At 44.1% G+C, this 16158-nt stretch overlaps 1 protein-coding gene across 1 annotated transcript; it reads right to left on the bottom strand.

Moving 5' to 3' along the window:
- Positions 1-2151: 2151 nt before the first annotated feature.
- LOC137378624 (probable G-protein coupled receptor 139) lies at positions 2152-15821 on the bottom strand. The gene is made up of 2 exons (XM_068048918.1): positions 15737-15821; positions 2152-3044 (listed from the first exon to the last, which is right to left on the bottom strand). Exons 1-2 carry the CDS (start codon positions 15819-15821, stop codon positions 2152-2154), a joined length of 978 nt encoding a protein of 325 aa, XP_067905019.1.
- Between the last annotated feature and the right edge of the window lie 337 nt (positions 15822-16158).

The following is a 16158-nucleotide window of genomic DNA, read 5'->3' as shown; positions in this document are numbered from 1 at the left end:
GAGAAGGCATGTTGTGATGAAGACACAAATAATTTGCAAAGGGATATAGATAGGTTAAGTGAGTGGGCAAAAATCTGGCAGATGCTGTTCAATATGGGCAAGTGTGAGGTAAGCCACATTGGTAGGAAGATTAAAATGGCAGATTATTATTTCGATGGAGAAAGACTATAAAATACTGCAGTACAGAGGGATCTGGGTGTTATTGTGCATGAAACACAAAAGGTTAGCAAGTAATTAGGAAGGGAAATTGAATTTTGGCCTTAAGTGCTAGGGGGTTAGAGCTTAGAAATAGGGAAGTCTTGTTACAACTGTGCAGGGTATTGGTGAGGCCACACCTGGAGTACTGCATACAGCTTTGGTCCCTGTATTTAAGAAAGGATATATCGGCATTGGAGGCAGTTCAGAAATGTTCACTAGGCTGATTCCTGGGATGAAGGGTCTGTCTTATCAAGAACGGCTAAACAGGTTAGGCATTTATTCATTGGAGTTTAGAAGAATGAGAAGTGATCTAATAGAAACGTATCAGATTGTAAGCGGGCTTGACAGGTTAAATGTTGAGAATATGTTTTCCCTGGTGGGGGATCTCGAACTAGGGGATATAGTTACAGAATAATGGGGCACACATTTAAAACTGAGATGCGAAGGGCTTTCATCTCTCAGAGGGTGGTGAATCTCTGGAATTCTCTGCTTCAGAGAGTTGTGGAGGTCTGGTCACTAAATGTATTTTAGGAGGAGGTAGATAGATGTTTGAAATATCGTGGAGTCGAGGGCTAGGCGGAGCAGGCCCGAAAGAGGAGTTGAGACCTTTGACAGATCAGCCATGATCTTATTGAATAGCAGTGCAGGCTTGAGGGGCTGAATGGCGTACTCCCGCTCCTATTTCTTATGTTTTTATGTTCTCACACAGTGAGGAGGACTGTGTCGGTGTAACAATGGCAAAGTGTGTGGTGTAAAACGTGGGGTAGACCGTCTCAGTGGAACAATGGCAGAGTGTGTGATGTAACATTGAGGTATACGGTCACAATGTGTCATTGGTGGATCACCCATTCAAACAGAACATGGCCAATTTTCATCTCCAGTTGAGGGCAAGTTTTACATCCCAGTTCCTTTGAAAGTTTCCTTTGACTGCAATCTGCTACAATGCACAAGCATCGGTGTCCTTCGCACAAACTGTCTCCAGCCTCCCAACTCAGCCCAACAACACTCAGTGCAATGCACAATTTTCTGCCATGTTGCTCCAGGTTTTGTTGTTAAGATTTACAGTCCAGATTATTTTATAACCATGGTAATCACAGCCATCTGTTATCATAAAGTTTCATTGCATAGTCATCACGAACTTCAGATGCTGCAATGCTGTCACTGAATTCTATCAGATTCGTAATCATTAGAGCTTTTTAAACACGTTGCATGCAACAATAATGAGAGGCAATATGGATTAAATGGTACAATTTTAAAGGCGGTGCAGAACATAGAGACAGAGACAGAACAAAACGTAGACTTGGGGTTCATATACATAAATCGTTGAGCATCGGGAAACATTGAGAAGGCTATTAAAAAAGACTGTGGAACAAAAAAAGTTATGGTAAATTGTTCCATGTAACTGTTTGGGGCTCAGCTAAAGTATTGTGTCCATTTCTGGGCACCACATTTTAAGAAGGATATCAAACCTTAGCGAGGGTGCAGAGGAGATTTATTAGTAAGACACCAGGGATGAGGGGCTTTAGCTACATGGAGAAGCTGGGATAATTTTCAATGGATAAAGTTAAGAGGAGATTTCATAAAAGTCTTCAAAATCATGAGGAGTTTGGAAAATCAATGTGGGGAACTGTATGAACTGGTCGTAGTGTCAGTAACCAGAGGACATATATTGAAGGGAAATGGCAAAAGAACCAGAAGAGAAATGGGAATAAAAACATTTAATCACTGATTTATGATCTGGAATGCACTTCCTGATAGGGTGGTGGAAGCAGAAACAACAGAAAATTTCAGAAGGGAATTGGATAAATATTGTAAGGGAATCAATGCTGAGCTGCTTGGAGCTCTGGTATTTGGGCTCTGATACAATCCTGCTCCTCGGAGCTCTGAATTTAGCGCTGCTCATCGGTATATAACCTTATTTATGAAATGGAGCTGAATTCTAATGCTGACTGTTCACTGTTTAATGAGACTGAGAATCACAGTGAAAGGATATTTCGCAACCTTTTTCAGCTGCTCTCGGAATTTGCTCTGAGTCACTGTGTAGATACAGGTGTTTGTGCAGGTACTGAGGAGCTGGAGCAGGTATCCGATGGTACTTGCGGTGGGTGAAGGGGTATAGGAATCAGACATGAATGCAATTCGCTGATACAGGAAACAGGTGACATGTGTCGTCCATAAAAGAATAAAACTGCCTGAGATAGTGAAGAGTAAAATGATGGATTTTCTGCGTTTGTCCATCTCAAGGTCACTGGGACTCTCCCTATCACTGTCCGCCTGGAGTCTCCGGCGGGCTCTACTAGCTATTAAAATGTGTCTGACGGTCAGAGTGTTGAGGAGAAAAAGCAAAACGAATGGGAGCAAAGGGGTTAGAAGGCGATGAAGAATCTCGTATGCTGCCCAGAAGATTGAAGTGTAATACTCTGGTTTTGTGATGCAAAACCATTCCAAGTTATTGAAGATGTACTGAGCTTTAAATTTGAAGAACCAGGGAATACTTTCCAAACAGCTCAGCACAGTCACTGCTCCAATAATCACCCTTGCAGTTTTCTCAGTGCAATATTTAGTTTTCAGCTTCTGGCAACAAATGGCCACAAATCGATCAAAGGTGAAAGCAACTGTAAACCAGACAGAAATCTCTGTGGCAGCAAACATGAGCAGTGTTACCAAACTACATACAGGAGTAATATCCAGGAAAGAAACTGGGAAATAAATAATAAGCCACCTCAGGATCACATCAGTCATGACAACCATGAGATCGGCCGCTGCCATGGCTACCAGGTAATGAGTGACACATTTGGAGAGACCGCAGTTTCCCCGAGACAGGATCACAATCGCCAGCAAGTTAACTGCAAAAAGAAATATTTGAGAATTACTGGTCAAGTTTAATGCATCCGTTTCACAGGATATTCCTTGAATTTTCTGCATCCTGTATTTGAAAATGACATCTGATTGTACCAGGGTTTTCGGCAGGAAACGGGTTGTGAAATAAAATAAATTGTGAATCAGTTGAGAGAAATAAAAGCAGCATTAATCTTAAAAACAGGCATGAGGAAGAAGGGTCTGGTGTTCTGCAGAGTGTAAGAAGCCAGTGGATTAGCTACAATGACCTGCACTAATGTTGCTCCTTTAAGTAAATGAACAGCACAAGGAGGAAATGGAGGACATTTTTTCACACAGATCAATATTTTACATGCGGCCTCAGGCAGGTTCATTAAAGTCAACAGATCTTTGGCGGGCCCACTTCACCTTGAGTGCAGAGTGTAACAGCAATGTCCCATGTCCGATGTTTATACATGATTCAGTACTCAATTTATCGCTGCACAGCGGTTCGACAATTAACAAGCTGGTCCTGTAAAATTCTAGGATTATCGTTGAAAATTACGCCATTTCTAAAGTAAACACATTTTCATCGCATCACAGAATAATACAGCACAGAAGGAGGCCATCCATTCCGTCTTGTCAGTGCTCTTTCTTTGACAGAGTTATCCAATTAGTCCCACTCCCCTGCTCTTTTCTAAAAACCTGCAATTTTAGCCCTTCAATTATTTATCCAATTCCCTTTGATTATTGAATCTGCTTCCCGGCCCTTCCAGACAGTGCATCCCTGATCATTACAACTTGTTGCATTAAAAAGTGCCCTCACGTCACCTCTGATTCTTTTGCCAATTATCGTAAAGCTGGGTCCTCTGTTTACTGAACATTCTCCCGCTGGTTACAGATTTGCCTTATTTTACCTATCAAAACCCTTCATGTTTTTGAAAACCCTGATCAAATTTCCACTTAAACTTCTCTGTTTCAAGGAGAACAACCTCAATGGCTCCAGACTATCCAACTAACTGATGTCTTTCATTCTTGGTTCTATTCCAATAAATCTCCTCTGCACCCTCGCCAGGGCCTTGCTTTTTGCTAAAATGTGGTGTGCAGAACTGAACAGAGTAATCCAGCTGGGGCCTAAACAGTGTTTCATAACTGTTTAGCAAAACATCCATGCTATTTACTCTATTCCACAATTTATAAAGCCAAGAAACCCTTATCAACAGCCTTCCCACTTGCCCTTACATCTTCAAAAAATTGTGACATCTTCGAGTCACTCTTCCTGCACACCCTTTAAAATTGTACCATTTGCTTCACTTTGTCTGGCCTCATTATTTCTACCAAAAGTGATCACATTACACTTTGCTGTATTAAATTTCATCGACCATGTGTCTGACCATTTCACCAGTCTCCGTATGTCCTCCTGAAGTCTGTCATCCTCCTCCTCCATGTTTATTGCATTTCAAAGTTTTTTGTCACTTGGTAACTTTGAACTGATGCCCTGTATACGCAAGATCATGTCATTAACATACAAAAAAGACAAGTACCCCTAGGGTACACAACTGCATACTTTGCTCCAGTCTGAAGAACAATCCTTCACCACATCTCTCTGTTTCTGTTCCTTCGTCAGTTTGTACTGACCTGATAATGACGATGGCAGATTCTTCACAGGCAAAGATCTAGGGAAGGCTTGTCACTGTGGTAGTTGACATGATCTTTGGTGACTGAAGAAGGCAATTCTTGATCTGCAGGCTTTTGAGCATTTGGGGCATTAGAACTCCTGGTTTGGTGGAACTCTGGTATAAGCAGATTCCTTCTGTTGTCTGTACCTTTCTTTAGCAGCTTTGTGTCTGTTTGTTTTGAACTTGTGTGCTGCTTTCCTGGTTGTTGTGTGCCAGCTGACACTGTCACAACCTCCTGTTCCCACATCTGTTGGTCAATGTCAGCCAGAGAGAGCTGTCGTTTCAGCTGGTCTTTGTAACGTTTGTGATTTGCACCTCGATCTCGATTGCTGGAGCATAGTTCACCATAAAGCACTGCTTTTGGCATTCTGGAGTCCTCCATACATGACACATGTCCTGACCAGCGCAATTAGAATTGTAAGAAAATGAATTCAGTGCTGGGTAGATTGGCTCTGTGAGGACTACATTGTTTGTGCTGTAGTCCTGCCATCTGATGTTCATGATGGATCAAAGACAACCTTGATGGAAGTGCTCCAGCGTCACAATTTTTTCTGTACAGACCCCCACACGATTCTGACCCATACAAGAGGGTGACGACAACAAGCGCTCCATATATTTGAATTTTGGTAGAGATGCGCAGTGAATGGTTTTGCCAGACATGCTTTCAGAGGCAACCAAAGGAGCTGTTGGCCTTGGACAGTCAATTGTCTATGTCCTTGGCGACAGTGCCATCATTTGAGATAATGCTACCCGGATAGGTAAACTGTTCTATTGAGGCTGCTGCTGTCAATGTTGATCTGCAGGGGATTGTACTTTACACGGGTCCGTGATTAGTGCAGCGATTTTGTTTCCTTTAGGTTAGTAGCAAGACCAAAGATATTTGCTGCCTCAAAGGAACATTTTATAATTAGCTGCATTGCCTCATACTTGCGTGTTAGCAGGGCAAAATTGTCGGCAAACAGAAGTTCCATGATAAGCTCTCTGTGGTCTTCGTATGTGCCAGTAGACATTGCAGGTTGAAGAGACTGCTGTCTGTTCGGAAGTAGAAGTATACGCCCTCTGTCCAGCCTGCTCTTAAAGCATCATACTGAAGAAAATAGAGAAAAGGGTAAGTCTCACAACACAGCCTTACTTAACACCACTGGAGATAAGAAAGCAGTTTTAGAGGGCTCCATTCTGCTTGACGTGACCTTCTGGTATTTGGCAGTGGACAGAGAATAATGCAAAAAATTGGAGGGCACCCCACTCCAGATAGTGTCTTCCAAAATCCGTCCCAGCTGACTGTATTGAATGTCTTGGTGAGATCTACAAAATTAGTGTGAGAACCCGTGTTATCTTCTCTCCACTTCTCAGCTCTGTTTCCCTATTGAGTCTGAATCTGCACCGACTTTCAGGGACGATTTCTTCAGTTATTGCCAAAATATGTCTTCTTAGAAGCACTCTGGCAAGATTTTGCTTGCAATGGAGAGCAAGGTGATGCCTCTGTAGTTTGAACAGTCAGACCTGTTTCCCTTGTTTTTGTGGAAGGACACAATCACTACAGCTTGGAACTCCTGGAGATACTCTCCCTTTCTCCGAGAATGTTGTAAACAGATCTGTAAGTCTATGAACTCTCCTGGTATCAGGCCAAATATGGGCAAGGAAACCTCCTGCTGATTACTACCTACCACCCTCCCTCAGTTGATGAATCAGTACTCCATGTTGGACACCACTTGGAAGAAGCACCGAGGGTAGCAAGGGCACAGAATGAACTCTGGGTGGGGACTTCAGTGTCCATCACCAAAATTGTAGCACCACTACTGACTGAGCTGGACCAGTGCACAATCCTTGCAAAAATGAGGATAGCCTTCATCATGTTGTGTGGCACGACCACCATGCTAAGTGGGATAGATTTCAAACAGATACAGCGCTCAAAGCTAGCCATCCATGAGACGCTCTGGGGCATTGGCAGCAGCAGAATTGTATTCAAACACAATCTGTAACATCATGACCCGGCATATCCCTCACCCTACTATTACCAATCAATCCAAGGCATCAATCGTGGGTCAATGAATAGCACCAGGCATATCTAAAAATGAGGTGTCAACCTATGAAGCTACAATTCAGGAGTACTTGCGTGCCAAACAGTGGAAGCAGCAAGCAATAGACAGGGCTCAGAGATCCCACAACCAGTAGATCAGATCAAAGCTCTGCAGAACTGCCACATCCAGTCGTGAATGGCAGTGAATAATCATCAAACTAACAGGAGAAGGAAGAGGAGGCTCCACAAATACCCTCATCCTCAATGATGGAGGGACCCAGCACATCAGTGCAAAAAAAAGACTGAAGCATTTGCAATCATCTTCAACCAGAATTGCGGTGTGGATGATCCATCTCAGCCACTACCTGAGGTCCCCAAAGTCACAGTCTTTAGCCAATTCGATTCACTCCATGTGATGTCATGAAATGGCTGAAGGCACAGGATAGTGCGAAAGCTATGGGTCCTGACAACATCCCAGCTGTAGTACTGAAGACGTGTGCTGCAGAACTAGCCACACTACTAGCCAAGCTGTTCCAGTACAGCTACAACATTGGCATCTAACTGATGACATGGAAACTTTCCTAGATATTCCCATCCACAAAAAAAGGCTGATGATTCGATCATGTTCAGCACCATTTGCAACTCCTCATGTACTGAAGCAGTCCACGTCCATATGCAAGAAGATCAGTCTTGGGCAGATAAGTGGCAAGTAACAATCACACCACACAAGTGTCAGGCAATGACAAACTCCAACAAGAGAGAATCTAACCATCTCCCCTTGATATTCAATGGCGTTACATTTACTGAATCCTCCACAAACAACATCTTAACATTGACCAGAAGCTGAACTGGACCAGCCACATAAATACTGTGGCTGCAAGAGCTGGTGAGAGACTGGGAGTTCTGCGGTGAGTAACCCACCTCCTGACTCCCCAAAACATATCCACCATCTACAAGGCCTAAGTCAGAAGCATGTTGGAATACTCTCTACTTGCCTGGGTCAGTGCATCTCCAACAAGACTTAAGAAGCTCAACACCATCCAGTACAAAGCTTGCGTGATCGACACCCCATCCACCACTTTAAACATTCAATCCCTCCATCACCGATGTACAGTGGCAGCAGTGCGTACCATATACAAGATGCACTGCAGCAACTCACCACGCCTCCTTCGACAGCACTTCCCAAATCCACGACATCTTCCACCTTGAAGGACAAGAGTAGCAGATGCATGGGAACACCACCATCTTGAAGTTTCCCTTCAAGTCACACAACATCCTGACTTGGAACTCTATTGCCGTTTCCTCACTCTTGCTTGATCAAAATCCTGGAACTCCCTCCCTAATAGCACTATGGGTGTACCGCACCAGATGGAATGCAGCAGTTTAAGGAGACAGCGCACCATCACCTTATCAAGGGCAATTCGGGTTGGGCAACAAATGCGGGCCTAACCAGTGATGCCCACATCCAATTAAATAAAAAAAAACAATTCAAGGATTACATTTCTTCCCTGTTTCTGGACGTTGCCTGGAATCCCAGCTGTTCTTCAGCTTTGTGCGATTTTAAATTGTGCTGTAGCAGTCCTCATCTCTTCATTGGCTGGTGGTTCACCCAGCTCAGACTTCATTTCCCTCTGGGAGATATTTGCAATAGGCATTTCCTGCACCATCTCCTGGTCATTAAGTAGGCTCTCAAAGTGTTCTGACCAGCAGTGCAAGATGGAATCTTTATCTATGAGCAGGATTGTGCCATCCAGGTGTTTAATAGTGGCTGTACCTGCTGGAAAGGTCCATAAACAGATCTCAAGGCTTCTTAGAAGGATCTCATATCTCCTATATCTGCCTACCTTTGTATCCTGACAGTGAGCAACGTTCACCAGTTGTCTTGGATGATTTGGAGGTTTGTTTCAGAGCTGCAGGCTTCCCTAGTAGCTTCCCTTCCTGGTAGCATGATGCCACGACCAAACGTATCTTCCCCTCTCTTCCCCTGTCAGCATTCTGAAGTGATTGTTCCCTCCACGACACCCTGGTCCACTCCTCCATCAATCCCTCCACCTCGTCCCCTTCCCATGGCACCTTCCCCTGCCATCGCAGGAAGTGTAATACCTGCCCATTTACCTCTTCTCTCCTCATCATGCCAGGCCCCAATCACCCTTTTCAGGTGTAGCAGCGACTTACTTGTTTTTCTTTCCTCCATCATTGAAGACTCAGAGGGCCGAGTTCCAGACCGGTAAGTATAAAAAACTTAGCTCGGGGATTCTCCGAGAAGACTCAGAGGGCCGAGTTCCAGAGCGGTAAGAATAAAAAACTTAGCTCGGGGATTCTCGGAGAAGACTCAGAGGGCCGAGTTCCAGACCGGTAAGTGACCTCGGGTGGGGAAATAAAACTGAAAAAGTGACGTCACAGGAAAGCTGTGACCTGATTGGCTGGTAGGGAATCTGTACCGAATTTGAAAATAACATTGATAAAAATTGATTAAAACACTAATTAACTAATTAATAAGTAGAGTAACTAAACCAGAGGGAGGAGATTACTGTATTTATTTAGCAGTTAGTATTTATTGTAGAAATCTAGCACTAGGGACCAGATAGTCAAGTGTATCATAATTTAGTAAGGATTTAATAAGTCTTTATTTATTTTATATCAAATAACTAATTAGTGCTAGAAATGACATTTAGAGGGGTGAAGTGATTCACCTGTGAGATGTGGGAAGTCCGTGCCGATTCCAGCGTTCCGGGAGACTACATTTGCAGGAAGTGCACCCAGTTGCATCTCCTCACAGACCGCATGGATCGGTTGGAGCAGCAACTGGATGCACTTAGGAGCATGCAAGTGGCAGAAAGTGTCATAGACAGGAGTTTTAGGGAAGTGGTTACACCCAAGACGCAGGCAGATAGATGGGTGACCGCTAGAAGGGGCAGGCAGTCAGTGCAGGAATCCCCTGTGGCTATCCCCCTCTCTAACATGTATACCATTTTCGATACTGTTGGGGGGGTTGGCCTATCAGGGGAAAACAGCAGCAGCCAGAGCAGTGGCACCATGGCTGGCACTGTTGTTCAGCAGGGTGGGACAAAGCGCAGAAGAGCAATAGTTATAGGGGACTCTATAGTCAGGGGCACAGATAGGCGCTTCTGTGGACATGAAAGAGACTCCAGGATGGTATGTTGCCTCCCTGGTGCAAGGGTCAAGGATGTCTTTGAACGGACAGGGGGCATTCTGAAGGGGGAGGGTGAACAGCCAGAGGTTGTGGTACACATCGGTACCAATGACATAGGCAGGAAGAGTGATGAGGTCCTGTAGGGGGAGTTTAGGGAGTTAGGGAGTAAGTTAAAAAACAGGACCTCCAGGATTGTAATCTCTGGATTACTCCCTGTACCACGTGCCAGTGAGGCTAGAAATAGGAAGGTAGTGCAGATAAACACGTGGCTGAGCAGCTGGTGTAGAAGGGAGGGTTTCAGATATCTGGACCATTGGGCTCTCTTCAGGGACAGATGGGACCTGTACAAGAAGGACAGGTTGCATCTGAACTGGAAGGGTACTAATATCCTGGCTGCAAGGTTTGCTAGCGTCACTTGGGATGGTTTAAACTGGTGTGTCGGGGGGTGGGAAACAGAGCAGCAGGACAGCTAGTGAAATAAATGAGGAGGACATAGTAAATTAAGGCCAGTAGAACTAAGAGGACGAGCAGGCAGGGAGATGTTGCTGAGCACAGCGGGACTGGTGGTCTGAAGTGCATTTGTTTCAATGCGAGAAGTATAACAGGTAAGGCAGATGAGCTTAGATCTTGGATCAGTACTTGGAAATATGATGTTGTTGCTATTACAGAGACTTGGTTGAGGGAAGGGCAGGATTGGCAGCTAAATATTCCAGACTTTAGAAGCTTCAGGTGGGATAGAGGGGGATGTAAAAGGGATGGGGGAGTTGCATTACTGGTTAAGGAGAATATCACAGCTGTACTGCGGGAGGACACATCAGAGGGGTCATGTAGCGAGGCAATATGGGTGGAGCTCAGGAATAGGAAGGGTGCAGTCACGATGTTGGGGGTTTACCACAGGCCTCCCAACAGCCAGTGGGAGGTAGAGGAGCAGATATGTAGACAGATTTTGGAAAGATGTAAAGGTAACAGGGTTGGCGTGTTGGGTAATTTTAACTTCCCCAATATTGACTGGGACTCACTTAGTGCAAGGGGCTAGGATGGGGCAGAATTTGTGAGGAGCATCCAGGAGGGCTTCTTGAAACAGTTTGCAGATAGGCCAACTGGGGATGGGGCCATTCTGGACCTAGTATTGGGAAATGAGCCTGGCCAGGTGGTTGAAGTTTAAGTGGGGGAGCATTTCGGGAACAGTGACCATAATTCCATAGGTTTTAAGGTACTTGTGGATAAGGATAAGAGTAGTCCTCGGGTGAAGGCGCTAAATTGGGGGAAGGCTAATTATAACAATATCAGGCAGGAACTGAAGAATTTAGATTGGGGCGGCTGTTTGAGGGTAAATCAACATCTGACATGTGAGAGTTTAGTTTAGTTTTTTAGTTTAGAGATACAGCACTGAAACAGGCCCTTCAGCCCACCGAGACTGTGCCGACCATCAACCACCCATTTATACTAATCCTACACTAATTCCATATTCCTACCACATCCCCACCTGTCACCTATATTTCCCTACCACCTACCTACACTAGAGGCAATTTATAATTGCCAATTTACCTATCAACCTGCAAGTCTTTGGCTTGTGGGAGGAAACCGCAGCACCCAAGGGAAACCCACGCAGACACAGGGAGAACTTGCAAACTCCACACAGGCAGTACCCAGAATTGAACCCCGGTCGCTGGAGCTGTGAGGCTGCTAACCACTGCGCCACTGTGCCGCCCAAACATCTTTCAAACGTCAACTGATTAGAATCCAGGACCAGCATATTCCTGTGAGGAAGAAAGACCAGTTTGGCAAGTTTCGGGAAGCTTGGATAACACGGGATATTGTGAGCCTAGTCAAAAAGTAAAAGTAAGCATTTGTAAGGGCTGGAAGGCTAGGAACAGATGAAGCACTTGAGGAATATAAAGAAAGTAGGAAGGAACTTAAGCAAGGAGTTAGGAGGGCCAAAAGGGGTCATGAAAAGTCATTGGCAAACAGGATGAAGGAAAATCCCAAGGCTTTTTATACATATATAAAGAGCAAGAGGGTAACCAGGGAAAGGGTTGGCCCACTCAAGGACAGAGATGGGAATCTATGTGTGGAGCCAGAGGAAATGGGCGAGGTGCTAAATGAGTACTTTGCATCAGTATTCACCAAGGAGAAGGACTTGGTGGATGATGAGCCGAGGGAAGGGAGTGTAGATAGTCTCAGTCATCTCATTATCAAAAAGGAGGAGCTGTTGGGTATCTTGCAAAGCATTAAGGTCGATAAGTCCCCAGGGCCTGATGGGATCTACCCTAGAATACTGAGGGAGGCAAGGGAAGAAATTGCTGGGGCCTGACAGAAATCTTTGCATCGCCATTGGCTCCAGGTGAGGTCCCAGAGGACTGGAGAATTGCCAATGTTGTTCCTTTGTTTAAGAAGGGTGGCAAGGATAATCCGGGAAATTATAGGCCGGTGAGCCTTACGTCAGTGGTAGGGAAACTATCAGAGAGGATTATTCGGGACAGGATTTACTCCCATTTGGAAAGAAACGAAGTTCTTAGCGAGAGACAGCATGGTTTTGTAAAGGGGAGGTCGTGTCTTACTAATTTGATTGAGTTTTTTGAGGAAGTGACGAGGATGATTGATGAAGGAAGGGCAGTGGATGTTATCTATGTGGACTTTAGTAAAGCCTTTGACAATGTCCCGCATGGCAGTCTCGTACAAAAGGTGAAGTCACACGGGAACAGAGGTGAGCTGGCAAGATAGATACAGAACTGGCTCGGTCATAGAAGACAGAGGGTAGCAGTGGAAGGTTGCTTTTCTGAATGGAGGGATATGACTAGTGGTGTTCCGCAGGGATCAGTGCTGGGAACTTTGCTGTTTGCAGTATATATAAATGATTTGGAGGAAAATGTAGCTGGTCTGATTAGTAAGTTTGCGGACGACACAAAGGTTGGTGGAGTTACGGATAATGATGAGGATTGTCAGAGTAAACAGCAGGATATAGATCAGTTGGAGACTTGGGCAGAGAAATGGTAGATGGAGTTTATTCCGGACAAATATGAGGTAATGCATTTTGGAAGGTCTAATGCAGGTGGGAGGTATACAGTAAATGGCAGAACCCTTAGGAGTATTGACAGGCAGAGAGATCTGGGTGGACAGGTCCACAGGTCACTGAAAGTGGCAATGCAGGTGGATAAGGTAGTCAAGAAGGCATACGGCATGCTGACCTTCATAGGTCGGGGCATAGAGTATAAAAATTGGCAAGTCATGTTGCAGCTGTACAGAACCTTAGTTAGGCCACACTTAGAATATTGTGTGCAATTCTTGTCGCCACACTACCGGAAGGGCGTGGAGGCTTTGGAGAGGGTACAGAGGAGGTTTACCAGGATGTTGCCTGGTCTGGAGGGCATTAGCTATGAGCAGAGTTTGGAAAAACTCAGATTGTTTACACTGGAACGACGGAGTTGGAGGGGAGACATGATAGAGGTTTACAAAGTTATGAGTGGCATGGACAGAGTGGATAGACAGAAGCTTTTTCCCAGGGTGGAAGAGTCAGTTACTCGGGGACATAGGTTTAAAGTGCGAGGGGCAAAGTTTAGAGGGAATGTGCGAGGCAAGTTTTTTACACGGAGGGTGGTGAGTGCCTGGAACTTGCTGCCAGGGGAGGTGGTGGAAGCAGATATGATAGCGACGTTTAAGAGACATCTTGACAAATATATGAATAGAAAGGGAAGAGAGGGATATGGGCCCCGGAAGTGAAGAAGATGTTATTTTAGGCAGGCATCAAGATCAGAACAGGCTTGGAGGGCTGAATGGCCTATTCCTGTGCTGTACTGTTCTTTGTTCTTTGTTCTTTCAATGTAGTATACTGTATTCGCTGCTCACTCTGTTGTCTCCTCTACCATGGGGAGACCAAACGCAGTCTGGGTGACTGCTTTGTTGAACAGCCCCAAACAGTCCTCAAACAGGACCCTGAGCTTCTGGTTGCTTGTCATTTCAACACTCCCCACTGCTCTCATGCTCACATGTCTATCCTGGGCTGGCTGCAGTGTTCCAGTGAACATCAACGCAAGCTCAAGGAACAGCATCTCATTTATAGATTAGGCACACTACAGCCTGCTGGACTGAACATTGAGTTCAATAATTTCAGAGCATGACGGGCACCCCACTTTACTTTCATTTTTAGTTATTTTTTCTTTTTTACATTTTTAAAATATTTTTTGTATGTTTATTTTATTTCATCTTAGCTTGTTCAGTTTGCTTACCCACTATTTGTTTTCAGATTTGTACTTGCTGCTGTTCAATTTTCAGTCTGTTTACACCCTATCTGTACTAATGCTTTGCCTTTCAACACACTATTAACATATTGTTTGCCTTTGCTCCATGACCTTCTGGTCAGCTATTCTGTGGCCTTCTCCAATCTACATCTTATCCTTTGTTATTTCTTGACCCACCCCCGCTTTACTTGCTTATAACGTTTGACATTTCTAATATTTGCCAGTTCCGAAGAAGGGTCACTCACCTGAAATGTTAACTCTGCTTCTCTCTCCACAGATGCTGGCAGAACTGCTGGTTATTTCCGGCATTTCTTGTTTTTATTACCGATATGCAGCTTGGGACTGACATAACCATTGTCCCATTGACTTTCGTTTAGCTCCCAAGTCTTTAACAAGTGAGCTACTTTATCAATCACATTTCCAAAATCCATGTACATGACATCAACTATGCTACCCTCATCAACCCTCTCCATTCCTTCAAAGAACTCTATTAAGTTTGTTCATTACTTATTTGCAATGCATTACACTTATTACTTTACATAGATCATTGTTGAGTCCACAACATACCTTTGTCCATAAATCTCCAGTAATCTCCTCTCAGGTGCTCCTTCCCCATCTGCAATTCTCTCGATGACCTACTAAACTTCTGCTCAAAGAACAGCACAGGGAAAGCGAGGCAACACACGAGGTCAAACATCTTACAGTGGGATTTCACAACCGTCATAATTTATATAAAAACCACATGAAGAAAATCCCAGGTGTGTGATATATACAGACTGTAAACATAGCGTGGATCACTAAAAAGGCGACTATGTGTGAAGCTATCAGACACAGTGCCGCACAACCAGATCTCCAGAAATAAAACTGTCAAAAGTTTCCGTTCGTTAGCATTATTTTTTCGACACAATAGACCAGAAATCGGCTAAACCATTGCAAAGGTTCACAGAATTGTAAGCACAAATTAGATTCAGTGCAAATAGGATTTCTGCAATCTTTTTCACGAGTGTAAAAAAAACTTGCGCTAGTATATGCTGACCCCATCCACAGAACTTGGCTACGTTTCCAGATCTAATTAATCACTACCGTACTTTTCCACTCATTTCGCCTACTGTGGGCCTTCAATGGGCCTTTTAAAATTAAGCTTTATTTTGTTTTGGCGTAAGGCATGTTTAAAAAGCATTTAAGCATTACTTAGAAAAAATAAGAATCTGCCTAGTTTACACAAATGTACCTGGTAAATGGTTCTGAATAGTTTTTTTAAATTCATAATTATACAAGGGTTACTCACAGGGGGTGGACGGGACACTGATTTCAAATACTTATTTTTTGTGATTAATCCATTTACAGCTGTAAAGATAAAACTGCTCGAGGTTATCACTCTTAAAAATATCAAGGAATACCAGAAGTGATATTGAAAAAAATACATTCGAAAATACTGACCGATCGTGCTGGTTCATGGCAGAGTTTACGTTCAGAGACATAGAAATAGGTATGAACGAAAACTGAATGGGTAGAAAAAGCACTTCGGAAAATTCACAATTTTGAGCACCATTTGCACCAAGATAGTCAATTGTGCCCAAAACAGAAACACTTGGCCAATGACAACAATGAACAGATATGAGTAACTTACTGGGCACTCCGATGGCCCCAAGCACAGGGCAGTAAATGAACTCAACATCAGCGAGTGTTGGTAGCAAATTGAACGGATATTTCATGCTCAGGTTAAAGCAATGACTCCAAATTTAACTGAAGCTGTGATCATCTAAAGGAGCCTTTATACATAGACAACAAATCGTCCAGGGACGTCATTAGGTTGGGTGATCATTGGTATCACTTACAGTCATTTGAACAAACAGATCTGAAAGAGGCAAACAACAATGGAATAGAGATTATTTCAGAAATTGGGGAGTTCAGACGAGGATGCGGAGTACGTGGGGAAGAATGCGAGATAGGCTAAAATGGGCCTGGAGTGCAGGTGTGTACATACCTGCAGTGTGGTCAATGAGGTTGGAGGGCTGCAGGCACAAGTAGCTACATGGGATTATGGTAAAG

The sequence above is a fragment of the Heterodontus francisci genome, chromosome 17, assembly GCF_036365525.1.
Source record: "Heterodontus francisci isolate sHetFra1 chromosome 17, sHetFra1.hap1, whole genome shotgun sequence".
In the NCBI taxonomy this organism is placed as follows: Eukaryota; Metazoa; Chordata; class Chondrichthyes; order Heterodontiformes; family Heterodontidae; genus Heterodontus; species Heterodontus francisci.
The sequence above is the reverse complement of the archived record's forward strand: the minus strand, read 5'-3'. Positions and strand labels throughout refer to the sequence as shown.

What these genes read in the sequence shown, in the direction of transcription:
- LOC137378624 (XM_068048918.1), bottom strand. Translation starts at nt 15,821, where the DNA reads ATGAAATATCCGTTCAATTTGCTACCAACACTCGCTGATGTTGAGTTC. An exon ending in TGGGGCCATCGGAGTGCCCA is followed by an intron (nt 3,045 to 15,736) that starts GTAAGTTACTCA and finishes TTCTTTTTGCAG; the next exon opens with TTAACTTGCTGGCGATTGTG.